General features: G+C 43.7%; 1 protein-coding gene across 7 annotated transcripts in view; it reads left to right on the top strand.

The window, feature by feature from the left end:
* Nucleotides 1-27,313, top strand: part of sulf1 (sulfatase 1) — an 88,988-nt gene that overhangs the window by 51,119 nt on the left and 10,556 nt on the right. For 2 of the 7 annotated variants that reach the window (XM_030397724.1, XM_030397725.1), the window contains exons 1-10: nucleotides 963-1,477; nucleotides 15,269-15,567; nucleotides 15,994-16,233; nucleotides 16,900-17,051; nucleotides 19,790-19,959; nucleotides 23,048-23,198; nucleotides 23,285-23,460; nucleotides 23,627-23,755; nucleotides 24,355-24,411; nucleotides 26,648-26,774. In XM_030397724.1, coding sequence (XP_030253584.1) covers nucleotides 15,393-15,567; nucleotides 15,994-16,233; nucleotides 16,900-17,051; nucleotides 19,790-19,959; nucleotides 23,048-23,198; nucleotides 23,285-23,460; nucleotides 23,627-23,755; nucleotides 24,355-24,411; nucleotides 26,648-26,774 — 1,377 coding nt within the window. In that variant the 5' untranslated portion in view covers nucleotides 963-1,477; nucleotides 15,269-15,392. Of the gene's footprint in view, nucleotides 1-962; nucleotides 1,478-14,788; nucleotides 14,892-15,268; nucleotides 15,568-15,993; nucleotides 16,234-16,899; nucleotides 17,052-19,789; nucleotides 19,960-23,047; nucleotides 23,199-23,284; nucleotides 23,461-23,626; nucleotides 23,756-24,354; nucleotides 24,412-26,647; nucleotides 26,775-27,313 lie in introns of those variants that run through there. The other 5 variants (XM_030397721.1, XM_030397719.1, XM_030397726.1 and 2 more) reach the window with 5 other exon arrangements.

Genomic DNA, 27,313 nt, shown 5'->3' with positions numbered 1-27,313 from the left:
AGTTGCTCCTGAATATCATCAGGGTCTTGTAATCCTTTTTTAATGGATCAGTGAGTAGGACAGTGGTTCAGCAAAATGATTAATGTGACAGACTTTCTCACATAATGTTCACTGTGTTTGGCATGAATGGACCCAAAATTGGTTGATACATTTAGGAAATGCACTGGTAATGGTGTTAATGTCGGAGGGTTGATGGTAAGCTGTAAATGTTTGCTTTATCAGTCTGCTGCCATCTAGCCGTAGACCCACACCCCTTCTTATCTTTCCTTCTTTTCCTTTTCTTTCTCTTTTTAGCTTACTCTTTCCTTAGCTTTGTAATTTTAGTGCCTTCCCCTCTGCCCTCCTTTTAACTTAAGGCAATAGGTGGTGAAGGGCAGGAATGCAGCCGAAGGACTGTAAGGATTTATCGCACAAAGGTGTGAGAGCTGCTGCCTGTGCTTCTGTGCCTGGAGATGTAACAGTTTAGTGCCAACAGCATTCCCACCACAGAGTCCATACAAATTTTTATTGCGTTTTTAGTTTGATTCTTTAGACCACAGGGAGAGGGCTGCAGGGAGAGGGATGGGAGGAAAGGGGTCAGGGACATAGGGTTGTGTGTGTGTGTGTGTGTGTGTGTGTGTGTGTGTGTGTGTTTGTGCGCACACGTGTGAGCCTAAGGCTTGTGAGAATTGTTAAGTAACATTATGAGCAAAAGGTACTATAAAGCACAAGAATGCTTTATCTCCATCTTATCAGTCTCTGCTTTTGTCACTTAAATGTTCTCTCTCTCTCTCTCTCTCTCTCTCTCTCTCTCTCTCTCTCTCTCTCTCTCTCTCTCTCTCTCTCTCTCTCTCTCTCTCTCTCTCTCTCTCTCTCTCTCTCTCTCTCTCTCTCTCTCTCCCTGTGCTCTCTCTCTCCCTCTCTCCCCTCCATTCCTTCCTTTCCACTCCTCTCACTCTCCCTGTCCCTTCCTCCTACTCTACCTCTCGGGTTACGATGACTGGGGGTTTTCTTGCTTCCATCTCGTAGAGTGTCTGTGTGTGTGCATGTGTGTGTGTGACTGTATGTGTGTGTGTGTGTGACTTCATGCGTATATGTGTGTGTGATTGCATGTGTGTGTGTGTGTGTCTCCCTCAGCACTGAGCTGTGAGCTGTGTCCTTGTCCCTGCCTCCTGGCAGCAAGGAGCCACCCAGCAGCCGGTCTGTGATTGGGCAGGGGAGTGGGGTTCTTGACACAGCACGGTGCTGACTGCTCCGGGACGTGTTTCAACAGATGGTCGAGGTTAGAGAGTGTCATCACATCGGAGAGGGGATTAGAGGAGAGAGGTTGTCTTCCAGGAGCTGTGTGGTCCCCCTTACTCTTCAACCCAAAAATCCCGAGACCAAGACACAAACCCCTCTATGAGCGGAGGGAGACCCGGAGAAGAAACAGGAGAGGAAAACACAGAGAGGATCCTAGCCTCTCACTCAGCCAGCACTCTGCTCTCCTGCCTTTCAGGTACTTAACTTTCTCACAATGTTTTCATTTTTTTTTTTTTATTTTCTTTCTATTTTCTTTTCTTCTGCTTTAGCTTCTGCTGTGTCTGTTAGTTTGTTCAGTTTGCATTACATTTCTGATGCAGCATGTAGTCACAAGTGGGGAGTCCACAAGTGCAGTAAATCTGTGTTGCCTGTACAGCAGTTCTGTGTGTGCCGGACTTCATAGTTTTCCCCCTGAATGACAGGAATTCCCTCCGTCGCAAATTCCTCCGTCTCAAAGGATTAGAAGGCAGCACATTCCATTAATGTCATCTTCCCCCCCCCCCCCCCCCAATTCAATAAGCACCCATCTGTTAATTTGTAGTTTCCTGAATGCCAGATATTTGAAAGTGAAAGGAAGCTACTGTAGATTTGAAAAAGCTTGCTGTCACTTAAGAATACATTTGATGCATAATGAGCAGTGTCAGTGGGGGCATCCTATAGGTTATAATAGGGACAAGGGTATATATGTTTATATAACTTTATTCCTGAAGATAAATTGTTTTCTATTCAACTCTGTCAGCTCATCTAGTAGGAAGTTAAAGAATTTTTTTTCTACATTCCCAAAACTCAGTGTGGCATTTAACATTCCCTCACTTCAGCCCAGATAAGTTTTTTCATAAATCTTATTCGGAGTGCACCTCTGGCAGATCGTGTCAGTATACGCTAAATGGATGAGCTGCTGAAGAGCGCTTTCCGGACAAACTGTCAGAGCTAAGTAGAGAGGCAGAGACTCAGAAAATGTACACCTCACTTCAGCTATTTAACTCAAGTCAAGTGAGAAGGGAAACTTGCCAGTGGAGTGGGAATATGATGTATAGTATTTATGCCTAGCTCCAGGCACTGTGTGTGTGTGTGTGTATCTGTCTGTCTCTATGTGTGTGTATGAGGTGTTTGCAAATGGAGATTGTGCAGCTGTGAAAGACTGCGTGGACAGCAGCCGGGCTGAGAGGAGAGGAGGTTGTATGGGTGAAAGCTGCTGTTGTGTGAATTTCTGTTTACCTTGGTAAACCAGCCGTAGCTACACTTCCTGTTTGTTACTTTAAGTATTTAACACAACCGCCAATAGGTTGTGATGACTGCTGCTTTAAGGCCAGTGAAGACCTTGGTACAAAATTTGGTCATGTGGGCAGATCAATTAGGGTACTGAGTCATGGATATGTTTTCTGTACATCACAAAAAAAAAAAAATCACATGCATCTAAATGCTCTAAAACATGTAAACACTGTTAGTTACACAATATATGTTATTTTCCCTGATGAGTAATAGGACATTAAAGTTCCTCTAGTTCATGGTACAAGTGAGTGACTTGGGACTTACTATGTATTCAATCATTCATGTGTTCACTTACCAGTCCGTATCCTGGTAGTGCCAATTTGTGTTGCTAAGAAAGTCAAAGCAATAAAGAGAACTCAAATTTTGAACCTTCAGTATTGAAGAGACTGATCCATAAATCTTCCCTTCACTTCAGTTTCACCCCGGCAGCGTCAAGATTGAATTTCTGATTACCTTACTCAGAGCATAGCAAAGCTGCTTTGGCGTGTTCAAAAAAAAAAAAAAAATGCAGTATTCACTGCCAGCTCAGAAGAGAAGGGAGATCCTTTAAACTGTTTAGCTTCACTGTGCTACAAACAAGAGCATGAGCAGCTGCTGCAAATAATTAGGTTTTGGGGGGCAGACGCTTGCCAAGACAAACGTTGTTTCAGTAGCAGCTCTGCCATCAGTTGAATCTGCTTCGGTGTGTGTGCGTGTGAAAGCTGTTACTTAAGTAATTCATTCTTCTGATAAGAACGGTGAGTGATTTAAGTATAAGGAAAAAGGAAGGGGTATTATCTGTGCTTTTCAGTGTAATTGTGCGAACGGGAAGTAAGTGTGTGTGTGTGTGTGTGTGTGTGTGTGTGTGGTTGTGTGAATGCCAGTGAATGTGTAAATGCCAGTGAATCAGCGACTTCCCAGATGTCTTGCATGACTTCATACATGCTGACTGATAAACAACATCAAACGCACGCATATCGGACTGATTATTGTTAAAAATTGGCAAATATAATAGAAATAATTTCCATTCTGTCTTTCTCATGGACTCCACAAATAAACCTGCCCTATTCTTCTGCTTCGTCTTCTTTCTCACAAATCAGCATTATAATTTCATCTCAGCAGAGTCACACTGTTATCACGCTGCATTGTGCTTTCTCAAATTGTTCCCACAGTGACAGCAGTCGCATTTAAGAATTCTGTCATTATGGGTTTCTCTTGGTTGCAGTTAAATTGAATGCCTTACAGATGACTTTTCATTCTCTCTTTTAAGAGTAACCCATTTTTTAAAAAAAAAGGAGTTGAGATGTTGATAAAACTGAGAAAAACTGGATCTGGAGCTTGAAAGTTATTGGTTTCCCAAAGTACCATGAATATTTGTTTGATCAAACTGCACCTAATCATTTAATCTGGCTGACGATTAAATAAATGCTCTTACTGAATTATTCAACATCTTTGCTTTTTAGTTGGTTTCTCTGATGATTCATCTCTCTGAAAAAGATTCTATCCAACTGTCGTTTGTGTGTGTTCTCTTGTGTGCGAGCATGTTAAGAAAAGATTTCCTAAACCACCCTCTCCTCCGGCACTTGTTTATCTCTTCAGCTTAATGATAGTGTTCCTTGTACTATCCTGATTGCATAGTAGCGCTCGAGTAGATTGCACAGCCCTATCACTGCAAATGAGCAGGATTTGAACAGTGAGCGTTTGGCATGCTTTTATTTATGTGGGATCTAGAAAGTCTATCTTTAGATGAGTCAGCCACTTTCTCGGTTCCTTTGTTGTCCTAACTGATCAAACATTTCCATGGGGCTTCAATGCACTTAAACATGTCCTTGACTTTTGTGGACATATCTCTGGGGAAATATGCCATGCATATGTGGATGCACGACACACAGCATAGATCTATTTGGGGGGTATTGGGTCGCTCACAATAGCACCCCCATGTGTTTGTTCAGCCTCTCATTTGAGCAGTAAAGGTCAGGTCATGCAAACGTCACATTCAGCTCATCATTGGCTGGAATGCCTGATTCTCAAACTTCAGTTTAGTGCTTGCACACATTAAAGAGAGCAGCAAACCAGACGTATATTCCACACTTTAAATGTTGTGTTCTGCATTGCTCCCCTCTTCTTTGCCTTGAGGCTCTGGCCTGACGACTAGTTGGAAAGAGAAGATCTGTTTTGTGAAGATGCGTTTCGTGCAGTTCTGGTTCAGCTATGCAACAGCCGGGAATGACCCCTGACCAGGTACTTGGAATTTCGTCTGAAGAATAAATAGGGAGAAGATGCGGGATTGCTGTGAGGCTTTATTCGTTAATGTGCACTTTTAGCCATTGAGCGAGAGAAAGAGGATTTTAATGCTTTTCCTGTGTTGTCCAAAGCTCCCTTTGTTCAAATGTCACTGCACATAGATGCAGCATGGACTTAGAGGGAGGAAGAGAAAGCTGGGTCAAGAGAGACACAGGGAGGGAAATAGAAGAAGGATAAAGTAGAAGAGGCCAAGATAAGGGAAAAGGAGGTGTGAACATGTGATAAAGAGGGGAAGAAAGTGTGAAGTTGACACAAAGCTCTTGTTGTGATCAGTGGCTTGATCTTGCACACGCGTTGTTGGTTGTCACCCACACGTGCGCGTATTTGAAACACATGGACACAAACATAATCTTCTTGTGACACAGGCATGTACAAAAGAAAAACATAGACACACACCATCCACAAGCTTACCCCCCTCCATCCTCCACCCCCCAGAGGGCTGCACTGTCCCTGCTTTGTCATCTCTACTTGTCCAATAATCCCTTCCCCAGGGAGAGGCAATCTGTTTTAGATTTGAAAGAGAAAGGGCCCTGCCTGTATCACGTACAATTAAGCAGCCGTCAGAATGCGTCGGCGTAAGTTTGGAGGGAGAAGTGCTGCCACTGGGGGGTTGTCCCTTTCATCCGCCGCCTTTCCAGAATGGAGATAATGGGGTAGGAGGGTTGGATGGATGGGAATGGATGGAGAGGGGGGCAGAAGGAATGAATACATTTCCTCACCCCTCTATCCCGCTCCACAGCTCGACTAATAGAAGCCAGCATGCGTTTGTTTCAGCTCTTCTGCTCCCTTTCTTTCCTTCTCCCCTGGAGCGGGCAAACACATTCAGCCTCTGCCAGCACTCCCCTCCTCTGCCCGTGTGCGCCTATGTGTGTGTGCACGCACAAGCACTTTATAAGTGTGGACTTGGCCATGTGCTACTAGGAGCCTCTGGTCGTGTTTGCCCTTACATTAGCAGCCTGACTTTGCCATGTGGATGCTGGATATTTTGAACAGTTGTAATATTAAAGGTTGAGCAACTTTGTTTACACTGACGAGGTCCAGCATTGCATGACACGCATTATCTTCGCTTCGCTTTACTTGAATTGCCCGCGGCAAGTTCAGCTGAGTTTGGCTGGTGTCTCTTGAACATGTTGGGATGATGTGTTGCCTGCATTCCTCCAACTTTGGCTCAAATGTAAAGGAATGGCAGCATTTGTAGGGGTAAGCCCTCCGTTTGTATGCTTTGTAAATTAATTAAACTTCTAATAGATATTATATATTAGATATTTGACACTGCTCTAAGATGGATTTTTTTTTGCCAGGCGGGATAAAGTTAATTAAATTACAAATGACGTTACTGCATACTTTGGAAAGCCACACACTGAGCCAGAGGCAATGGAAAGGAGAGCTCCCCTGTGTACAAATTACAGGTTACGTGTCTGTCTGTGTTTGAGTCTGACTGTGGCTGTTTAGGTGAGTGACTAGTGCCTAGTGACTAACGCACACAGAGTACATGATATCCAGATTCACACGCGCATATATGCCCACAGGCCTGGAGAGAAGGGACTGCTGAACAGGCACAGGTGCAATCGGACGAATGGGTTTTTATGAGTGGTATCATGTTGGTGTGTCACAGCCATTGAGTTTGTTTATGGCGTCCAGGGTCACGCAGACTGGTTCTCATGGTCTATGTTTGTCTACGGTTCCCAGAGAATATGCCTACACATGTTCCACATTTCAGGGGTGTTTCGTTTCATGTGCTAGCAGCAGCACTACATTTAACTGGGGTTTACTGTCCACCACCTCACCTTGATGAATCTTCCTTTTTGTTTTCTCTTTTTAGTGATTGCTAATCCAAATTGATTTGGTTTGTTTTGGATTGAACTATTAATCAAAATACCATCAAAACTGAAATATGTCCAAGTCCAATATCCAGATTGCGGAAGCTGCAATTTTTTGATAAAGGCAAAGGTGTGACAAAACAGCACTATAATGAACTACTATGGTGCTGCAGAAATGGAAACAAAATCATTGGCAACTGGTGGTGACAGTGCATTTGTTATTGGGTATATTATTGGTTGATTTTGAAACATGTAGATCATCTTCACAGTCAGAGCAGCTGCTAAACTTGGTGTTTATTTCAGGTGCGTACAGTCGTCTAATTGTCTGTCTGTTTGGATCTGCCATAAATGTGATTTTTCAAGGCTTACTTTTCCTAGAAGGCCACATACTTGCTCAGTTTGAATCCAGGATGTTGGGTTTGCCTTTTCCCCCCCTTGTTTTTGCTACTATAAACACATCTGTCTGTATTGACATTGACATAATTCTCTTCAGTCTGTATTATGAGTGACGAGAACTCTGTTTTTATTGTAATGACAGACCAACAAAAACACAGATGGTAAAAAGTAATGCTCAATTTGTTGCATGAAACATGTTGCTACCTTATCGTTCCTAAATTGAGTCAACACGTTATCGAGGAGCTTTGTGCTCAACTGGTCTTTTTTGTTAATTGGTAATCAATGTCTATAGAGTGAAACATCTTAATTTCACAGTAGTATTAGTTCAGTCCCTAGTTGTGGTCAAAGTGAACAACGCAAGTCTTTTTTTTTTACTTGTCAATGTCCACAATATGCAAGAAAGAGGGTTCACACTTCACACTTAAGTCAGTAATCGGTGAACATTACAGGGCCATTGAACTTGGGAAGCTGCCGATTTTTAACAGAAACAAATCCTTCAGACTTGGCGCATTTAATCTCTCTCGCTCTCTCTTTCCCTCTGTCTCTCCTTCCTTCTCTGTGCCACCATGCTGCTGATTTCATGGAAAAGAAGTCAATCGCTTTATTCTTGACAATTACCTCAGTGGAAACCCATTGAAGCAATTTGCCAGTGCTCTCTTTTGTGGTAAAAGGAATCATTTATCTGGGGTATATTTGACGAGTCAAAGAGACAAGAAAGCCACCCGTGAGCGAGCAATACGTTCTACTCTCTCTCTCGCTCCGACTTTCTCTGGAGCGCTCGCAGTCTGATAGAGTGTTTCTGATGGGAGTGTGGCTTTTGACAAGAAAATGGCTAGAGGAATATTAATGTGCTGTATTTTATTCATCTTGAGGTCGTCTATCGCTAATGGTTTCCATTCATAGCTTAGAATAGATTTAACAAGAAAGTGCTTGCTTTGGGCTCATATCATATAACTGTGGCTGCTGATCCTCTGATTGTGATTCCATGTTTTCATATCACGCTATAAATCCAAGGAGTGGTTTCCCTTTCTTTCATTCTTTGCCCCCTCCCTCACCTCTCCTCCTCTCACCCTTTTCCTTACCTTCTTGAATGGTGAATCTGCTTTTCCACTTGTAAAACTGAGCCTCACGTAAGCCTCCTGGAAGAGCAGTACATTTCAAAGGAAAACTCCAGAAAAACATTAGGGTTTATTTTTCAATGTTCATTCATAGCGAATTTTTACATTGATGTTTGCCTGATGATTTTGATGGGGGCAGAAATGGAATAGAATTTTGATATTTTGTGGTAGGACTAATTGTCATCCCTACAGTATTGTCCCAATATCGATAACAAGCTTGTTGGTAAAAAAATGTGTGATATTTGATTTTGTCCAACTCTTAAGATGGGACGAGATTTCAAAATACCAAGATCTCCATCATGTATTTTATAGCTACAAATATATTGTGGTATTACTTTAAGGCCATATCACGTAGCCCTATGTGAGTGATACCAGTCCCCAAGACCAACATTAAGCCCAAGTTGTCAGAATTAGCATGAGGCTCTTGCTTAGATATACAGACTCTAACAGAGGGTGTCCTTTGTTATGGACATAAACACCTATATACACACCACTTTCAGGACAGAAGCACACATGTGCACACACATACACAAATAAATACAGGCAGCTTTCCCCATTTCTGAAATGACCTTGTATGTTTTTTAATCATTTCCCTCTTAGGGTTCCCAAAACCCCCTCACGATTACCAACAGACCACCTGGTGGCCTGCAAGCCATTCCCACTTTGAAGTCTTTTTGACCAGGATTTATTTAATTATACATTAAGATGCATCCATAATATTGATGGGGTGGCCTGGCAGCCTTGGCACTACAAAGGGTCTCTTACCAGGTCCGAGGGAAACATGAGGGGTTTAACTAATAGCCGTGAATGCACTCACTCCAGGTTCACATTTCACTGAATTGAGGCCATTCTTCTTCATTAAAGTGGCCTGTGTTGTACTCCAAGCACAGCACATACCAGTGGATGGGAATAATTTCTAGCGAGAACATCTGAAGTTTTATAGTTGCAACATGGACGAAACAAAGATTCTGAATGGACCTGTCCAGGTTAAGAGTCATGTTGCCATAAACATGTTGGAACAAAGAGCCAGTGATCTCTCCTCGCTGCCTTGTGCTTGGTTTTCTCACTGGAATTCTGTCAGAGATCCTGCACCAATTTGGGCATTTTGGTCAAACAAATCAGTGGCGTTAAGAGTCTGAAAACACCAAGGTCTGAGCATTTTCCGAGTGCGTACCCACAGCCAAGTGAGTGCACTGGGACAGAGCTCTCCTTCAGTCTGCTCACTGTAGCTGACGGGCAGCTCTTGGTGGGTACAGTGTGCTGCCGGGCACAGTGGACCCTGACACAGGCCCTCCTCAGTGTAAAAAGCCCTCGTCAGTCCTCATGGCAGCAGACCAGCTGAATTCCCTCGGATTACAGAAATATTTGGACAAACCTTAATCTAAGGCCTCACAATAATAATTACACTGAAAAATATCACTGGTCTGAAGCAAAAATCAAGAGATCCAGCATTGTTATTCTCCAACTATCTTGTTTGCCATGTCTCAAATCAATATGCAACAAAACTTCTACGATCTCTACTCCCTGTCAATTTTTATTTACTCTGATGATGGAATGGAGTTCCTTTTCCTTGGGTCTTTGTCATGACTGCTGATAGTCATTGAGCCTATAGGCACAAAAAAACCAACAGAATTCAAACTATGCCATCAGACTTTAATTCCCCTCTTTGCCATTGGTCCTCTGTGACTTGGCTGCCTCGGAGATAGACTGGGCAAATATAGGGAGAGCGAGAGAGATGGAATGGACAAGAAGAGGGGATTTGAGATCCTTTGAAATGGCCATTGTCCTTAATGGGAAGGCCCTTTTATGAATGACTGGTTTACTTTAGCGGGACATCGGCATCTGGTTTGGGTTTGACTTGCATCTTGTTTTGGAAAGTTGAACCTCTTTACCTCCAAAGTCTCCACGTTAACTTGGAACAAGATTCAAAGTCTGTGGGCTGACACACATCAGAGGAAAAAATTGCTGCTTTAAAGGATACGTGGATTCATTGCTGTCAGTGTATTTTGTGCAGACAAAATTCTCTTATGTTTTCTCAGTGTGTCTGCTGTTTTTCCAGTGACAGCTGATAAATGTATAGCCTGCCACTGCAGTCACTGAACTGAACAGAACCCCAGCCAGATGCAGCCTGTTTGCAACCTCTGAAATGAATATGCAGGCCAATCATGTCCAGGCTTTACAAGACTTTTGTTACCTCTATACCTCTGCACTAAGCCCCCCTTCATTCAATTTTTCTTCCCTCAGAGTTTACCCTCTTAACCCCTGTGTGTGGGTAGCCTCAGGTTGCTGAGGTTAGGTTAAACAAGCCACCATCAAAGCCATATTACCACTCGGGTCAGAGGAGGGTCGGGGTGCAGCAGGGTGTGTGGTTTGAGGCCCTAACTGGAGGGCACAACTGCCAACCAGCCAAAGAGTACTGCCCTGGATGGTTACACAAGCAGCAACTCTATTATTTTCAGCTTTACTCGGTGCACAAAGCACAGCTGTCCATGCAGCCATACCAAATCACTGAGCAATGCTGCATGTGCCAAAAGAGAGTAAGTGAAAGAGCTGTTTTCTGCAAGTAAAGTCGGGAAAAAAAAAACTTTAGTCATGAAAGTAAAGATTAGTAGGGTGTTGAGGTGTGCTAAAAGTCCCTAGTGTTGATGGCCATTAATCTGAAAATTGCCTATCTTTTATGTATCTGGCAGCTGTGTGTCTGAAAACTCCATAGTGGCCTTTTTGTTCCAGTCCTTTGAACCCCTGGGCATTTTACGTTCCTCCCATCCCTCCCCAATATTCTTTCCCCAGCTTAACCATGATGAGTACAGTAAAGGCTCATTTAAAGGGTCATTAGTACTAATCCTCCAAAACAATGAGGAAGGAGAAACAATGTGCTCCCTAGTCCCCTGACTCTGTCCAGGAATAAAGACCTCTTGTCCGTTCCACAGATGTATAGAAGAAGTCTGTTCTACTTATATCACGATAGATGACATAAATAAATGAATCATTCAAAATGAAGGGATTATGAACACAACATGAAACGCAGTTCTCACAGAGGATTCTCAAGAGGTTCATGAAATTGGCAACTCACACTTCAGTGGCAAGAAGGAAGCCGTGGCAATAGCAGAAGACAGTTTCGCAGGTCAACTTTATGATAACTTTCCGTTTTTTAGCCCATATTATTTATTGTATTAACAGTGTATGAACTGGGTCTTCATTAAGAATACATCCAGCAATGTTTTAATGAGTTAGATGTACTCGGTGCCTTCCTCGCTACGTTTGTGCCTGAGGGCAAGTACTCTGGATGACGCTTTTCAAAACGTGTACAAAACAAAACACTTGGAAGTGATTGTGTTTAAACACACATCTCTAATCAGTCTACTCTTTGCAGTTAATCCTGATAACCAGCAATGATTAAAGCAGCATTTAAACTGAGCAATCTGGACAATTCAGTGACTCTCCAGCTTTCCATTCTAAAGCAGATGTAGTTTTTAACATATTTACTAACAGAATATTTGGGGTATTTACAATTTAAAAGTGCTTGATTCAGTTGATTTGTCTCAGTAAGGTTCAGTAAAATCGTATTTGCTGAGTGCACTAACATCCATGTCCCGTTTATTATTTTCTTATCAAACCAGCTCAGTCAGGTTAAATTTGAGACACTCAGTTAAATTTGTGGCAGCAGTGTTTCTTTTCCTGCAGGCCGCTGTTTCTCTCAGTCATGCCGATTTATACACAGTTTTCTTATCTTAGCTTCCTTGGCTAGTCAGCCAATGTTGGGTTTTTTTTTTTTTGCATATGAGGCTGAACAAAGCTAAATTACGATAACGTGGTGCCGGGACGAGGATGCTTTTAGACCTGGCACAGGGATGTATGTTGGTGGTAACGGAGATAGTTTCCTGAGCAGGTTGTGACAGTTGGAGATTCATGTCAGAACAACGATGGGAAACAGCAGCAGGTACAATAGTGAACTGATACAAAGCTGCTGCCTTGCGACAAAACTGCGGGAACATGCTGGCCAAAATTCATAAACAACGCTGTCATTGCTCATCATGATGTTTCACTTTAGATGTAGTCATATGCCCATTAGGCAGACATTGCCCAACCCTAGAATGTTTAATGGTACAATCATCACCCTGATAAAAGTACTTTCAGACCACAAATGTTTTTATTATAAGGAAGAAATGTCTGCTAAACACCCTGTAGTGTGAGTAAAGTCACTCTGTTTGCTCTTTATTTTTCTCCATGTGAACAGGAAACTTGCTTCATGTTCCATAGGTCTTAGCACAGCCAGCCAAATGCCATCAATCTACCTCTGCTCTACAAACGGCAACAGCTAATCTCTACTAGCTGCTCTCACCGCTCCAGCAGCTTAGAGCTCCATATGTTATATTAACATGAAGAAGTCAGGTTACTGTGGACGCTACATAAATAAATAACTGTGGTGTTTTCTTTGATGAGGGGTGACTTTGAGATGGACAGCTGTCAGGTGATTCAGGAGTAAGTTTGGCTGACACAGAGCTGATAGAAAATCCTTTTGGTCATAAGTGAACTTCAGATGACCTAGTGAGGAAAGTGGATCAGGTGAAATTGAGTTAAGATGAGAGGTAGCCTCGAGGACAGCAGCTGCCTGAGTAACCTAGGCACACATCCCATTGGTCGTTATGCATGGCACTTTATTTGGCCTGCCATCTCGGCCATCTCAGACAGTGTAGCTATTGATACCACTATAGCTAACCACATCAGCACCACAAGGTTTGTATCGGATTCCACAATGAACCTTCTTGTCCGTTTTCTCACTCGCTAAGTCGCATGAAGAGGCTATTGCTAGAAACCATCGGCATGCAAAATTGAATTTGCACTGGGTGCTAACACTACACTAGTGGGTTGACAGACTCACATTTGATTTCAAGTCTTCCACAGCTAGGCAGACAAAGAGACTTGAGTTTTGTCTAGATTTGGGCTGCGTCTATTGTTTCTGGGAAGCGTTCCCATTTGTGTAGGAGGACTTGGACCCTTATAGCAGGAGAATTGTTTTTTGTTGGAGAAAGCCTTGTGTGTGTGAGTGTCTTATGAGTTTCTGCGTGTCACCATATGTTTGTACAGTTGTGTGTGTGTGTGTGTGTGTGTGTGTGTGTGTGTGTGTGAGTGTGTGTGTGATTCACTGTGAGGTTCGGTGCAGTCTGCCACCCTGCGCTGGAGGGGTGTTTGTCCAAACGGCGCCAATGTTTGCACAGGGCCTGTCACGATGACTTTGCTGGCTGGCCCGGACACTGCTCATCTGAAACACAGGACAGACCACAGTGCTCTTAAAGCTCTTTCTGAAGCTCTGCGTGTCCCAAGACAACATCTCAGTGAAGGAGAGATGGATAATCAGCGCAGTGCAAAGGACATGAATCACCTTTTCACCCATTTGATGTGTTTGTATGAGAAGATCATATGTAGTGGTGTTACTTACGAGAGCAAGTGTTTGCAGATGTAGGCTTTTCTGGATGTGAATGTATTTGTAGTTGTTGGACAAATAAACGTTATAATTTCTTGTAAAACAAATTTACTGTAATATACTTCACACATTAACTGCAAGCTCCTTCTCATAAATGTTCTTTTCCTTCTTCAGTTACAGATACTGTACTATATTGAGGATTATTTCTTTGTGATATATCATCTATCACAGTTTCATGTCCACCCCTAATCAGTTAATTATTTTAGAATATGAATTTCACCCTTTTTAAAATCTCAATACACTTTTCCAGTGCCTTCCATTATGACTCAAACACTATAGATGATTACTTATTTTTGGAGATAGGTTCCTCTCCTTGCCAATGGGGACTGGCCCTTTGAGGAAATGAGGGTAAGGATGGAGCCACCCAGAGGGGGTTTGACCAGGCTCAGGTGTCCCAGACCTGCCATTTATCTTCACGCCATTAACTCAAGATAGCGAGCAGTATGGTGCCGCTCGGTGGGATTGCTGTCCATAAGGCACCTTTTCACAGGCAATGATTGAGTACTCATTGTTACAGCGTCATAGTTCATCTCCCAGCCACAAGCCATTCTTTCACACATATGTTGTTAGTGCAAGTTACCTGCTGATTTAGATCATCTTCACATTATATTATCCTTATAACAGCTTAATCTTATAACAAGTGGATTTATGGATCGGTTTCTGGAATTTATTTAAACAAGTGTGATATCTCTTTCAGTGACTTTATAATGTCTGTCTTCTGAAGCTGGGCTTAGTGCTAGTATACATTTTACACTGGCCCCTGGTATCAAAGCAAAGGATATGCAGAAATGTTATGACCAACCATGACATTGTAAGAGAGCAAGAGGCTGTAAAGTGCAAGGATGACTCAGTGCTAATCTGTGATTGGCGACAGTGGCACTGGGGTTAATGCAGCGGAACCCTCTCTCCGCCTCCAATGCCCCCTAACCCCCTCCCCCCTAGTGTGGTCCCATCCTCCCCACCGGCCCTCTGTCACGCTTGACTCACCAGGGGGTGACTTTTGAGTGACAGGTGGACGGTGGGCCATGATTGGCTTATGCAGGAGATTGGCTGTGGGTGTTTTGAGTGCAGAGAGCCAATGGTGCAGTCTCTGCACAGTTAGCTGAACAACAGCTCTCCAGTAGTGATAGAAAGTTTCCGTGTGTGAGTGTGTGTTGTCTGAGGGAGAAGGAGAGAGTGAAAAACACAAGGAAAAGTACAAGGACCAGAACAAAATGAGTTACAGGATTCTGTGAGGTGAGGTCTGTGTTTCTGTTGTTTATCGATTTTGTTTTGTATAGGGATAGTGTTGATGGGGTTTCAGTCAGGATGCAACATATGTGTTTGAATTGTTGGGTAACTTTTCCTTGGTAGACCATCAAAGGCTCAAGTGCGGAAGAAACATTTTTGGCTTCTCTGTTTATGGATAAACTATTGTCTGTGAGTCTGAGTTGTTGCACACAATGTCTCTGAAGTAAAAATGCGTAAATATTACTAGGAGGGCTCACTGCCTCTCTGAGAAGATGATGTAATTCTCCTTTCAATTTCTGTCAAAAGTGCCCCCTTTATTTCTCTTCTCCAAGTGTCCCTTGTTCTAATGTCTCCATGTGTTCTCTCCTTCTGTCTCTTCACAGTCGACCACAGCTGTGAAAGCAGCACAGCTTTGAGTGATTGGCCTGGCTGGACCTCTTCTCCCTCCCTTTACCTCTCCATTAATCCTCCCATCTACCCATCCTGTCTCTGGTCGTCTCAGGCACCATGCTGATGCAGTGGCTGGCCTGGTTGGCCCTGCTGTCTTTGGACTGGGCTCCAGGCAGCTGGGCCTTCATCACAACCAGGGCTCAGGGCCTGAGGGGTCGCATCCAGAGAGACCGCAGGAACATCCGGCCCAACATTATCCTCATCATGACTGACGACCAGGATGTTGAGTTGGGTAAGATTGGCACACTTGCTGGTCTTCCTGGAATTGAATGAGCCCTGTTTACTTTTCATCCAGGCCTCTTTTCCTTACTTTTACCATGTTTCTTAGATAATTTCTGTTTTCCTATTTTTCCTTTCCATGCTGTCTTTCGATCTCTTTGTCTTTGTGGGTTTTTGCATCAGGATTTATGCAGTCTTTCATCACACATGAAATATTAAATAGAGGCCATAAGCCAGAGCCGAATGGCCATCTGGCCTATTAACTGCTGACTTATTATTATTTGCCACTCAGAGAAAACAGTGGGAAAAGTAATATAAATGGACTGAAATATGTATGTTTATCCACATAAAAATGTATTTACAAAATCAATGGCGTGTGTATTGGCCCATTTCAGTGAAACCAAAGCACTCAGCACTGACCTCCACACTTGTCCTCCAGGTTCTCTACAGGTAATGAATAAAACCCGCAAGATCATGGAAGACGGAGGCACATCTTTCACCAATGCCTTTGTCACCACACCCATGTGCTGCCCATCACGGTCCTCCATGTTGACGGGCAAGTACGTCCACAACCACAACACCTACACCAACAATGAGAACTGCTCCTCCCCTTCCTGGCAAGCTCAGCATGAGCCACGCTCATTCGCTGTCTATCTCAACAACACTGGCTACAGGACAGGTTGGTGAACAAAGACACACACTCGCATACATGTGCAGTTTTCTATATACAATAATCAGCTATAAGGTCAAACTGTGTGTCCCCAAGGACCTCAACATGCAATCTAGTAAAGTTTTCTAGTAAAGTGGCATTTTCCAGGTTATGATTGGATTCAGTCTCAGTTTATGCCAAGATATTGTCAATCACCACCAGCTCAAATGTCCTCCTGGCCTCTCTATTTTTCACTCAATGCAAATTTTTATGGTGAGCTAGACTCCACCGCCCTGCCTGGCTGGCTGCTGTGAGAAATGCAAACATGGTGAGCGTGCCAGTTCGCTGTCATGTCTCATCAGACAGTGTCTGTGTGAGTGATGGGCAGGCGTTGGACTGGGCAGCTCAGTGGGGTCCTGTGGGCTGCAGCCCGGCCGGCGGTTTTCGAGCTGATGCGTTAGTCTGCAATTAGCCTTCTCTGGGACAGGCTGGCTCCCTGCCCAGCCTATCCGAGAATGTTGTGCAGTTAAGCCAGGTCAAAGAGACTAGCAAAAAAGTTATGCGTCACATACTCGCACACACAGATAAAGTCACACAAATGCACAGAAATCAGATTTTCACAGACATAAGCAAAAACATGTATTTATGTTTTAAGACATCAAATTAAAAGAAATCCTCTTTTCTTCTCTTTTGCAGCCTTCTTCGGCAAGTACCTCAATGAGTACAACGGCAGTTACATCCCACCTGGGTGGCGCGAATGGGTTGGATTGATAAAAAATTCCCGTTTCTATAATTACACTGTCTGTCGGAATGGTTACAAGGAAAAACACGGTGCTGATTATGCCAAGGTATGTGTGCCCATAGTTTCTTAAAAAGGGGCCATTAACTCAATCACTCATTTGTTTTCCCTTTATGATCTAATATAAAGACTGTGCCTGACAAATTGCAGGTTCCACTCCACTTATAAACACAGACAGTGAAGCTCTTCACTTATCATGGTGTTGTGATCCAGGCTGACAGGAATTCTCATTCAAGAATTAAAGGGAGTGAGGCGTCTTGAGGTGGCGTCTCCTCTTTCTGTAGCATCCTTTTATTATGACCTACCTCACCTCAACATCTAGACACTGTAAAATTGAAGCATATTTATAAGAAGTCAACGGTGCCTGTGATAAATACCACCCTCCGCTTGTTTTTGTCTCTCTTTCTGCCTGTCTACTTTTTGACTGTGTGTGCTGTAATACCACAATATAGAAAGGAGGGCAAAGTTCGCTTTACCACTGTAGATTCTGGAGATGAGCACTGTAGTAACACTGTTTTTGTGGCTCTGGATGGCACTGATCATCAATCTTCCCCAAATGTTTTTGTAAGAGCTGTCAGCTTGTTTTCACAGCTCTATGCCAATATCTTCCCAGGTAGCGTAGTCCTAGGTACATGAGGAATCCATGAGGAGAGTTTATAGTTTGGATTCATGTCAAGTTTCAAGATGGCCTGCCCAAAAGATGGGCAAACAAATGTTTGGGCCGCTTTTCCACTGCCAGCTTGGACTGAGGTGTAAAGTTACCCACAAGCTGAGGCCGAGGTGTTTACATGACATGGGCTTGGTCAGCAGATTGTGGTTGCAAACCAAATGGACACACTATTTGCTATTTACTGCCAAAAACCATTAACCTGTTACCACCGGGACAAACACAACTCCTCTTTTCAGATTCACACCGGGTGAGGAGTTCATGTATTCTATACAGAATGAAGCTGGCACACCAAGTCTTTGTGATTAGACACTGTGTGCACAATGATTTCATTCATTTTGGTCCCTTTTGGTTTTCCATCAATTGGAGAATGAGTTCATTGAGGTTGACGCCTTTGTCAGAGACCTTTTTGTGTGAGATTTACTTTGACAATATGATTCATACTTTAAATGCCTTGACAGAAGTCTAATTTTTCACAAGGAAACAAAGCAGCCTGCATTGCAAGCCAGATGTGATTTGTTTGTGTCATGAATGCAAACAGGAAATTCCCCTGATATCAAGAGATCAAGAAGTCTTCAACTAATTGGCAACTCCACATCGGCAAATATTGTTATTTGTAAATCCACAACGCCCTGCTGTGTTGACAGTCAGACCACTTATGTTGTTACGACACTTAAATCATCAGAATCTCAATTTAAATAGACGAGTGTCATTGGGGAAATAAATCATGTGCGAAAGAGTTTGTATTATGTGACTACCATTTAGTGCTCACCAGCTCCAAATGGTTCTGGGAAAAGTGATACTCCTCACCTCCCTGACTATTTTATAGCTGTTGGACAGGCATTCCCCATGACACCGTCACTTCCTTTTGACCTGCCAAAGCCCTTAGCAGCAGCGGCTCAGATGTTGGAGAGCTGGCATCACAGAGAAAACAAGAATGGCAATGCTTCGCCATGTGCACGCAATCACCGGCCTCCACGGGCATGTGCAGCCAGCCAGGCCATGAAAGCTGGCCTGGCTATAAAGCCTATTAATAGAGACAGGATGAATCAGCCAAACCCACTTCTGACATTTTCAGGGAAATCACCCTTTACCCTTTCATTCTGAACATGGCACTCCCTTCCGCATGTTGTATGCCATACAGTGGCGTGCCAAAGCTGCAGGTAGAATGGATAATCTACTGTTGGAAACTTGGCAAATGCTATTGTGATTTTAGTTAAGGGTGTGACCTACAGTACAATTTAGAAAGAGACTCCCACCACGCCTGGAATAAAGGTTTTGATAAAAAGTCACGCCTGTGGGATGTTTGATGTGACAATTTCACGTTCCCTATGTCCTGAGCTCTTTACAGCATGTTACACTTTTTTCCATTCAGTTGTCCTCTTTACAAAATTGGAAAAACAGAGCGCTTAAGGTCACAGTCATAAAACTTCTTTAGCCTCTTCTGTATACAAGGCATCCCTCCCTTCAGCTCATTTATGTAGTACAGTAATCACTGAGGCTTGTATCTTTTGAGCGCATTGTGCCTGATTTGTGTGTTCCATTATCTCCCAGAGTAAATCAGTGACAAGGAGAGAAAGTACATGCTAAGAGAAAAGGGGTAGAAGAAAATGAAGCTAAATGGGGAAAAAGGGAATGGATAGCCTGGAGAGGAGGAGTAGAGGGTTGGGAGCTGTCATAACAACATACCATTTGAGAGCGCCAGGCTCCTCTCACCATCAAGTGGTGTCACATTCAATAGTGCAGAGATTCACTGATGAGGCAACAGCCCATATACTGTATACACATACACACACAGACTCAAGCACACACTCACATTTAAACACACACACACACACACACACACACACACAGAGGCGAGCTGCCAGCTGTTGACTCGACAGATTGGTAGTGTAGTGTACTCAATGGCCCCAGTTCATATCCCCACTGGCCCCTCCATTTATTTGAAAATGACTGGACGAGGGAAAGCAACATGTCACGGTGACTGGTCTGAGTTTATCAAAGCTCATGTTGTTTTGCATTTTTTCCACCTTCTCCTTTTACCCTTCTCTAGATGAGGTTTTAGCCCTGCGGCAACTAATAATTCCCATTTATTCATGGTGTTTGCTCTCTTTTTCCAGGACTATTTCACAGATCTGATCACCAATGACAGCATCAACTTTTTCCGCATGTCCAAGCGGATGTACCCTCACCGTCCTGTCATGATGGTCATCAGTCACGCTGCTCCTCACGGCCCAGAGGACTCAGCTCCACAGTACGCAGATCACTTCCCGAATGCTTCGCAGCACATGTAAGTTACAGTCAGGCTCACATTATCACTCAAGCACTCATCAGGGTTCCTACATAGGATTCTTAACCCTGTCCTAACAACGAGAAATGATTGTTTCGGCTCTTTATTTCCTGACTATATACATAGACATCCTGGCAGCTTTCATCTGCCGCAGTATGGAATTTCTCTTGTTAACATCCAATGTAAGTTTTATGATTTGGTGTACCTAACATTATTACAGTGCTCACGCCCCTCAATCCCCAGTGATGACAGGTTGCTTAGAAGCTGCTAAGGCAGAGCGTGAAATCAAAGTGATTTATCATCCAAAAATAGCTGGGGCACATACCATTAAGAAAGATCAGGGATGGCTTTTTTTCATGGTGCACTGCGCTCATGCCAAGCCCACATTGGCCTCCTACAAATCTCATCACTGAGCCGAGGCAGCACAGCAATAGTCTGGGTCGTTCCATGGCAACATGCCCTGGTGAGCCCTCAGACAGACTCCCAGAATGCACCACTGCACTGTGTGATGGGATGGTGTGTGGGGTTCAAGTGGGGCTGTGAAATATGGCTTTGAAATAGTATTATACCTTGATATTCGTATCACAACAGTATTGTAGGAATGGCTATTGGTACTTTAAAAATATAAATCATCAGTAATGTGGATATAATTATGGAGTGGATAAAGGCAAATATTAGAATAAAGGAAAATAGTCTGGTAAGTTCAGAAAATCACATCACTTTATTGTAACTCATCCTTTAAACCCAGGAAAATACAACACTTGCACCATATCACAATATAACGATATCCGAAATTTAACATAATGGTTTCATATACTATAACGATATATTATCAATATGTTTTGCCCAGTTCTAGGCTCTACATTTTCAGTGTATCCAACTTCTTCTTCTCACTCTCTATCCCACTAACATTCCTCTCGGTCTGTTTGCTCTACCACTTTGTCGCTCTATCTGTGCATCTCTGTTTGTGTCTGTCTTTCTGTTTGTCTCCCCCTCTTTGTCTCCTGGTGTCTTGTCTCATTCTCTCATCCCTCGCCTCTCTCCTCACCCCTCCCTCTCCCCCTTTCTGTGAAATTCACAAAAAGGACTTCCTGATCCTGTCCATATCAATCAGTAGTTTCTCCCCACGGCTCTTGGGACTAGAGGAATGCATTGTGCACCTCCAAAACACCCTTTGTGACATTATTAATTTATTTTTAGCTCGAGCCTTTGGGTGAAGGGGAGTGAGGCCCGTGGGTGACTAAAAGGCGGTTGCCCCAGTGATTGTGTGTAGGTGCAGTGTGTGTGCTGTGGTTGGTATGGGTGGGTGTTTGTTTTGGTGTTTGTTTATTACACACTTATATCAAATATTTTCACTGGCAGATGTTGTGGAACAAATTCCTTTTTAAGTATGGTTTTGATACTGTTCCATTTTGACCTGGTAAAAGGAGCTTTGGTAATTCTCTACAAAAGCCATTAAGTCCCTGGTAAGGTCGTCCACTAATGGAAAGATATGACTGAAAATGTGCCTGCTCTGCATTTTTCTGTCTTCTATACTTCTCCTCCGTAATGCACGGACTCAGGAAGAGACAGCGTGGCAGTAAAGGAGGAGCTGCCTCATAAATCAAATGAGCGTCTGTACTTTTGACAGCAACAATAGCAGGGGAGGGTTTGATGTTAATGTCATTAACATTCCTCTCTGAAGGTGTTTTTACCCTGTCTCTATGCTCCTGACTTATTTTAAACACTATAGATGTGCTGCAGTTTCTCAGTGGCATGTAGCAGGGAGTGAATGGGAGTTATTTTGGTTGTCGCTCAACAAACGCTTTAGGGAATGTCACTAATCCTCATGCGGGATGTGTCTATGTTAAGTTTTGTAAGGTCAGGAGGCATTCTGGGGTGAACAGCGGGCCCTGGGCTGCTGTAATCCACGGCTAATACCACAAAACGTGACCTATATGCGACAGGTGGCAGGTGTGACCTCTCCTATGGACTGGCTCAGTTCCACTGACCTCTGCATTCCTGGTTCCCCGGTGCCCAGGGCCCCATACCTTGGTGGCCCATTGCCCAGAGACAGGTCCCTTTGTGGTGCTTATTAGACCGCCTGGCTTGGTGGGTGAAGAGTTCACCCTTCTCACAAAGCAGGCCTGAGGAGACGAGGGCAGAAGGCAGCTCACTCAATCAGAGCAAAGCAGCTCCCATAGCAGCTCTTCATTAAATATCCAAGTCTTGATACTTTGTCCAGCAGCTGCCCATTCAATGGTAGAAGCTGTTCATTTATAGTTTGTTTTTGGAATTAATTACTTGTAGTAGAAGGGAAATTATTGGTTGTTGTCACCTAACCTTCCAACATTACAGCTGTAACGCTGACTTAGATTCTGGGACTAGCTGCATATGCTTGCAGTATATTATTCATATACTATTTTGCTTTGAATTGCTGAAACAAACTTTGCAGGAACAATTAAGCCAGCTTAATACATGAGTGTACTGTATTTCTTATGCCACGATAATACCACGGACAGGTGAACATCTCCTCTCACTTTTAATTCTACAAACAAGACTGCCTCGCCCTCCTTTTTGCTCTTTATCCAATCTTGTTATTCCCCTCAGTTTAAATGACCATGACTTATTGAGTTTTTGGTCCAGAAGTTGTTGCAAACTTGACTTTGGGGCCTATTATTTTCTTAAGCATGTGCCAACCCTCAAATGACTTGTCTGTGCCAAGAGCACAGCGGAGCGAGGAGACTCTCGTCTCTGTGTGAGGGAGAGAGACATTCAGAGAGAGGTGTGGAAAAACAGCTAAGGTGCTGGCTGCTGACGATTAAGACGTTTCCTTCAACAAACAGAGTAGCTATTGATGCGTGTCAAACGCAGTGGATAACTGTGGCACCTGTTGCACTACTGAGCAGTAGTTTGTGAAAAGTAGCAGACAGGTGTTTTTTTGGCATTGTAAACAGGGTCTTCGGATCTGCTACGTGCTCTGATAACTCACGTTGAGACAGATTTTCTTACTTTTATGAGATTTTATCAGGCACACAGTATATGCATAAGTTATATGTGCCTTGTTTCACATGTCTCTCTCCTCTCTCCCTCCTTTGTGCCCTCCTAGCACCCCCAGCTACAACTATGCCCCAAATATGGACAAACACTGGATCATGCAGTACACAGGCCCCATGAGACCCATCCACATGGAGTTCACCAACTTCCTCCATCGGAAGAGGCTGCAGACACTCATGTCTGTGGATGACTCAGTGCAGAAGGTACTATATTTATTGTAATTTTTAAATCTAGAAAGTCCACTGTGTGTCTGTATATCCTCTCATTATTGTTTATTTTACTCTACCAGGTTTTTGAGATGCTTGAGGAAACTGGAGAGCTGGACAACACTTATATTATCTACACAGCAGACCACGGCTACCACATTGGTCAGTTTGGGTTGGTGAAGGGCAAGTCAATGCCCTACGACTTTGACATCCGTGTGCCGTTCTTCCTGAGAGGACCCAACATAGAGCCTGGGGCAGTGTAAGTCAAAGTCTTCGCATTGTAAAAGGTCAATAATTAACTGTACTGTGTGTATTTTGATGAAATGTCTCTCAGTGTCTAAGATTTTGTCATCTTTGGGATTGTTATTTTATGTCAATGTATTTCAGAATATTCAGTAAACTTTATTTGCATGTCCTTCCTTCAGAAACCCTCATCTGGTGCTAAACATTGACCTAGCTCCTACGATCCTCCACATCGCTGGGCTGGACACTCCTCCAGACATGGACGGAAAGTCTATCCTTAAGCTTCTGGAACAGGATAGGACTGGCAACAGGTCTGTACGGATCCATCATGCCATGCTGTAATGGATATAATGTGTACAGTAATTGCACAGCGTGCATGATAACAGTCCCATTCATTTGCTGATACTGAGCAAATGCAGATTTCCATAGAGCCAAAATACTTGCTTTTGCTCCAGCTGAGCACAAAGTGGGTTTGGGGTAATTTGGTGGATTTTCCTTGGCTGTAGGACTCTGGCTGTGATTCAGTGTGGTTCTTCTTATAAAGCTTCATGTAGAATTTGTTTGCTAGTTGAATCATCTGTTTCCCCAGCAAAACACGCTGTACAAACAGTGTCTAGTCCAGTATCAATGCAAAATCATTGTCCTTTACTGGGCATTTAAAAGAAGTAGATTGTTAATATATCTGCACTACTGGGTGATAGAAATTAATCACCCTGGAAAATATTTATTGTGCAAGTGAAAGAATTTTTTGGTACACAAAGAGCATTACACTGATTCCCTCAACCCACAAGGTCTTGAGCTCTCTATGATCCACATAATGTTGGCTTGCTGCATACCTGACATACTGTAGCTGATGGTGAGTGCACAGTCCATATGAATTCTATAAACTTTGTGCGTTTTGTTTTCCTAGATTCAAACCCAACCGGAAACCCAAAGTCTGGAGGGACACATTCCTTGTGGAGCGAGGGTAAGCTGGGTTTTCTTTATTCCTTTTCCACACCGCAGGCACATCCATGTCATTGCAGAGCATTGTGTGTCGCACAAACCTGACAAAACATTTCAATGAACCCAAAATGTGCTCAAAAGGTTCAGTGCAAGTTCCCCGTTCCAGCAAAGCAGACGCTTTTCCCAGTTATTTGTTATCTGACAGACATTTCCTGACCACAGTCGGCTTGGAAAGCAGCGGCAGTGGAAGAGGTTGAAATATTCAAAGTTGTTTGTTAAAGCTATAAGCGACTGGCAAATTATGACAGTTCACGTAGCAGGCGCTGACACATGCATAACCAGGTCATATGATCGAAGAAAAACAAGCAGAGTCTTTGTCTTCTGAAGAGGCCTTATGTATATTGAGCACATGATCAGTGCTTGAAACCTGACTTAGCCTGCTGTTCCTGCACTGCTGGAGACAGACGGAAGATACATTTCAGTAACATGGTAGAGCCAGATGCGCGCAACATAAACAAAGGCTAGTCAGACTCAGGATGATGTTACTTGAGGAATGGCTGGAGGGCTCTCACTCAATCCACTCACAGGACATGTCACCAGCTCTTCTAGTGTGGAATGCGGCAGCCACACTATAGCTGACGCTTGACTGTTTCCCCCAAGACTGTTGTCTTTGTCAGGCACGGCATTGCATACGGTACATGCCCCCTCGCAAACTCCGTCAGGTCTTTATTTAACCTCCCCTCTGCTGCCAGATATACATTGCTGAAAATGATACCTCCAACCTGACAGCAGGCTTTTGTTCACCTAACATGTTAAGCTGTGGTAATGCCAGGGGTACACTGACAGAAATCTGACAACTTGGAGAGGAATAATCCCATCAAGCTTGTCTTCGCATGAGAAAAAAAGTTTTGAAAAATTAGGTAAATAAGAAGGAAAAGACATATGGGCAGTGTTGGGAAAATAAAGGGAGAGAGAACAGTAACACCAGCTGGGGCCAGACTCTGCTGGCAGCATGTCTGATGATACTGTATAATACAGTAAGTCATGTTCTCACATACAGCTGCTGTTTTCTCCTCAATCCCCATTTTTTCCCCTCCACTCACTGGTTTGGCACTCCCATCTCCTTTCCACTAATCTGCAAGTGTACCAGTGAGCGCATAGGGATCCGTGGACACACATCCAAGAGTATAATGGATAGTTAGCTTTTCTGCCGTGCACACACATCAGTCTCCTGTCTGTGTGACAGGAGAACTAGCCGCTCTATAGGCTGCTGTGTATGAAGTGAAAAGAGTGTGACCTCTGACCTGTAGGGGCTTTAGCTCTTTTAATCCATTCCTCCATTAATCCACACTGTTTAGAAAGTCTATCTGCTTGTGCGCTCGTCTCTAAATGCTGAGATTAGCCTCCGCAGACCTTTCACTCGGTTTCCCGGGCACAGATGTAGCAGCACACACAGTAGCTAATGTTTTTTCGTACAGTCCCTTTTACTGGTCATGTGATACGCTCTGCCATTTAATATCCTCACACGACCTTACAGTAAAGTACCGCTGAGCCCGTGAAACGCTGACTGACAGCTGGGACTGACCGTGTTGTTCGGGAATCCAATCATCTACGTAATGCAGCCATCAGGGAGTGACATCCACAGCAACTGTTAGCTCTTTAATCACCCTTGGCTAAAGGCAAGAGGCTGCAGCCAAGCCAATGTGTGAACCTTGGCTGTTTTCCGCCTGGAACAGACCGCGATCGGACAACACAACAACGGGTCTACTCTTAAAGGGGACAGGTTGTTCTGTGCTGCGTCGTCGCCGTCATTCTGTCTGCGTTCGTGAGCAGCCAGGCCGTGTTGGCAGACAGTTGGGAATAGAGAAGGGGATGAGGTGTGGGGAGGGAGGCTGGCATGGCCCGGGCAGACATTCAGCCAGGCCTTGTGGTGGTGGTAGCAGAGGAGAAGGGGGCATTGCAGTCGAACGTGATGCCAAGCCAAGGTCAAACAGCTTGGCCTAGAGCTGAGCACTGGTGTGAGGCTGAGCTGAGCTCCATGCCCAGATCCTTTGGCACAACACAGACGCTTCATAATTTATCCATTCATGACTATAGCCGTGACAGAAAGTAAAAAACAGGAAACTCTTCAAGTGAATAAAACTTTAATTCAGCTTGCTTATGTTGAGTAATACTTTAATAGTTTAATAGTGACTCCTTGAATAAGTCTTTTTGTTGATGCCGATTTCCTCCTAATTCTGTTTACTTGTTTTGCGCAGAAAGATCCTGAGAAAGAAGGAAGACTCGGTGACCACTCAGCACACCAACAGCCTCCCGAAGTACAAGAAGGTCAAAGAGACTTGCCAGCAGGCCGAATTCCAGACACCCTGTGAACAGCCTGGACAGGTAAAACAAACACACCCATGTGCACTCTGCAGACCTTTGTGAGCAGAAATGAGTTGCCCTGATATCCACTGTGGACAATTTCTTTAGTTGTGCTCAAACATTAATGAGTACCACTCTTGCAGTGACCTCCATGCTGCCTCTTGAACTATTTCACAGAGCCACAAGTGAAATAGTCATTTACAGCACACCAGTTGGTTCATAACTGGACCCTTTTGTGCTGTTTTGTGGTGTACTGGTACTTCCTTTTCATCTGAGCCCATTAATTCTCTGGCAGTCCCACAGCCAAGTGCTACAGTATGTGGCCTTGGAGCACGCAGACCAGAACAATACAAATTGTTACAAGTTTCAGGTAGCGTTAAATGACGAGCCAAGCTTCTGAGGAGCTGACTAATGCAGTCCAGATCCATTTTATGATCACATAAATGTGCGTATGTAGCAATCAGTTATTAAAGACGGCAACTGAGCACATTTTTACTTGATCTCAGCAGTGTGTGTTGTGAACGCACGTGACAGTGTGTGTACCTGTGATAGATGTGTTG

This window comes from Sparus aurata, chromosome 19, assembly GCF_900880675.1.
Source record: "Sparus aurata chromosome 19, fSpaAur1.1, whole genome shotgun sequence".
NCBI lineage: Eukaryota > Metazoa > Chordata > Actinopteri > Spariformes > Sparidae > Sparus > Sparus aurata.
The sequence above is the reverse complement of the archived record's forward strand: the minus strand, read 5'-3'. Positions and strand labels throughout refer to the sequence as shown.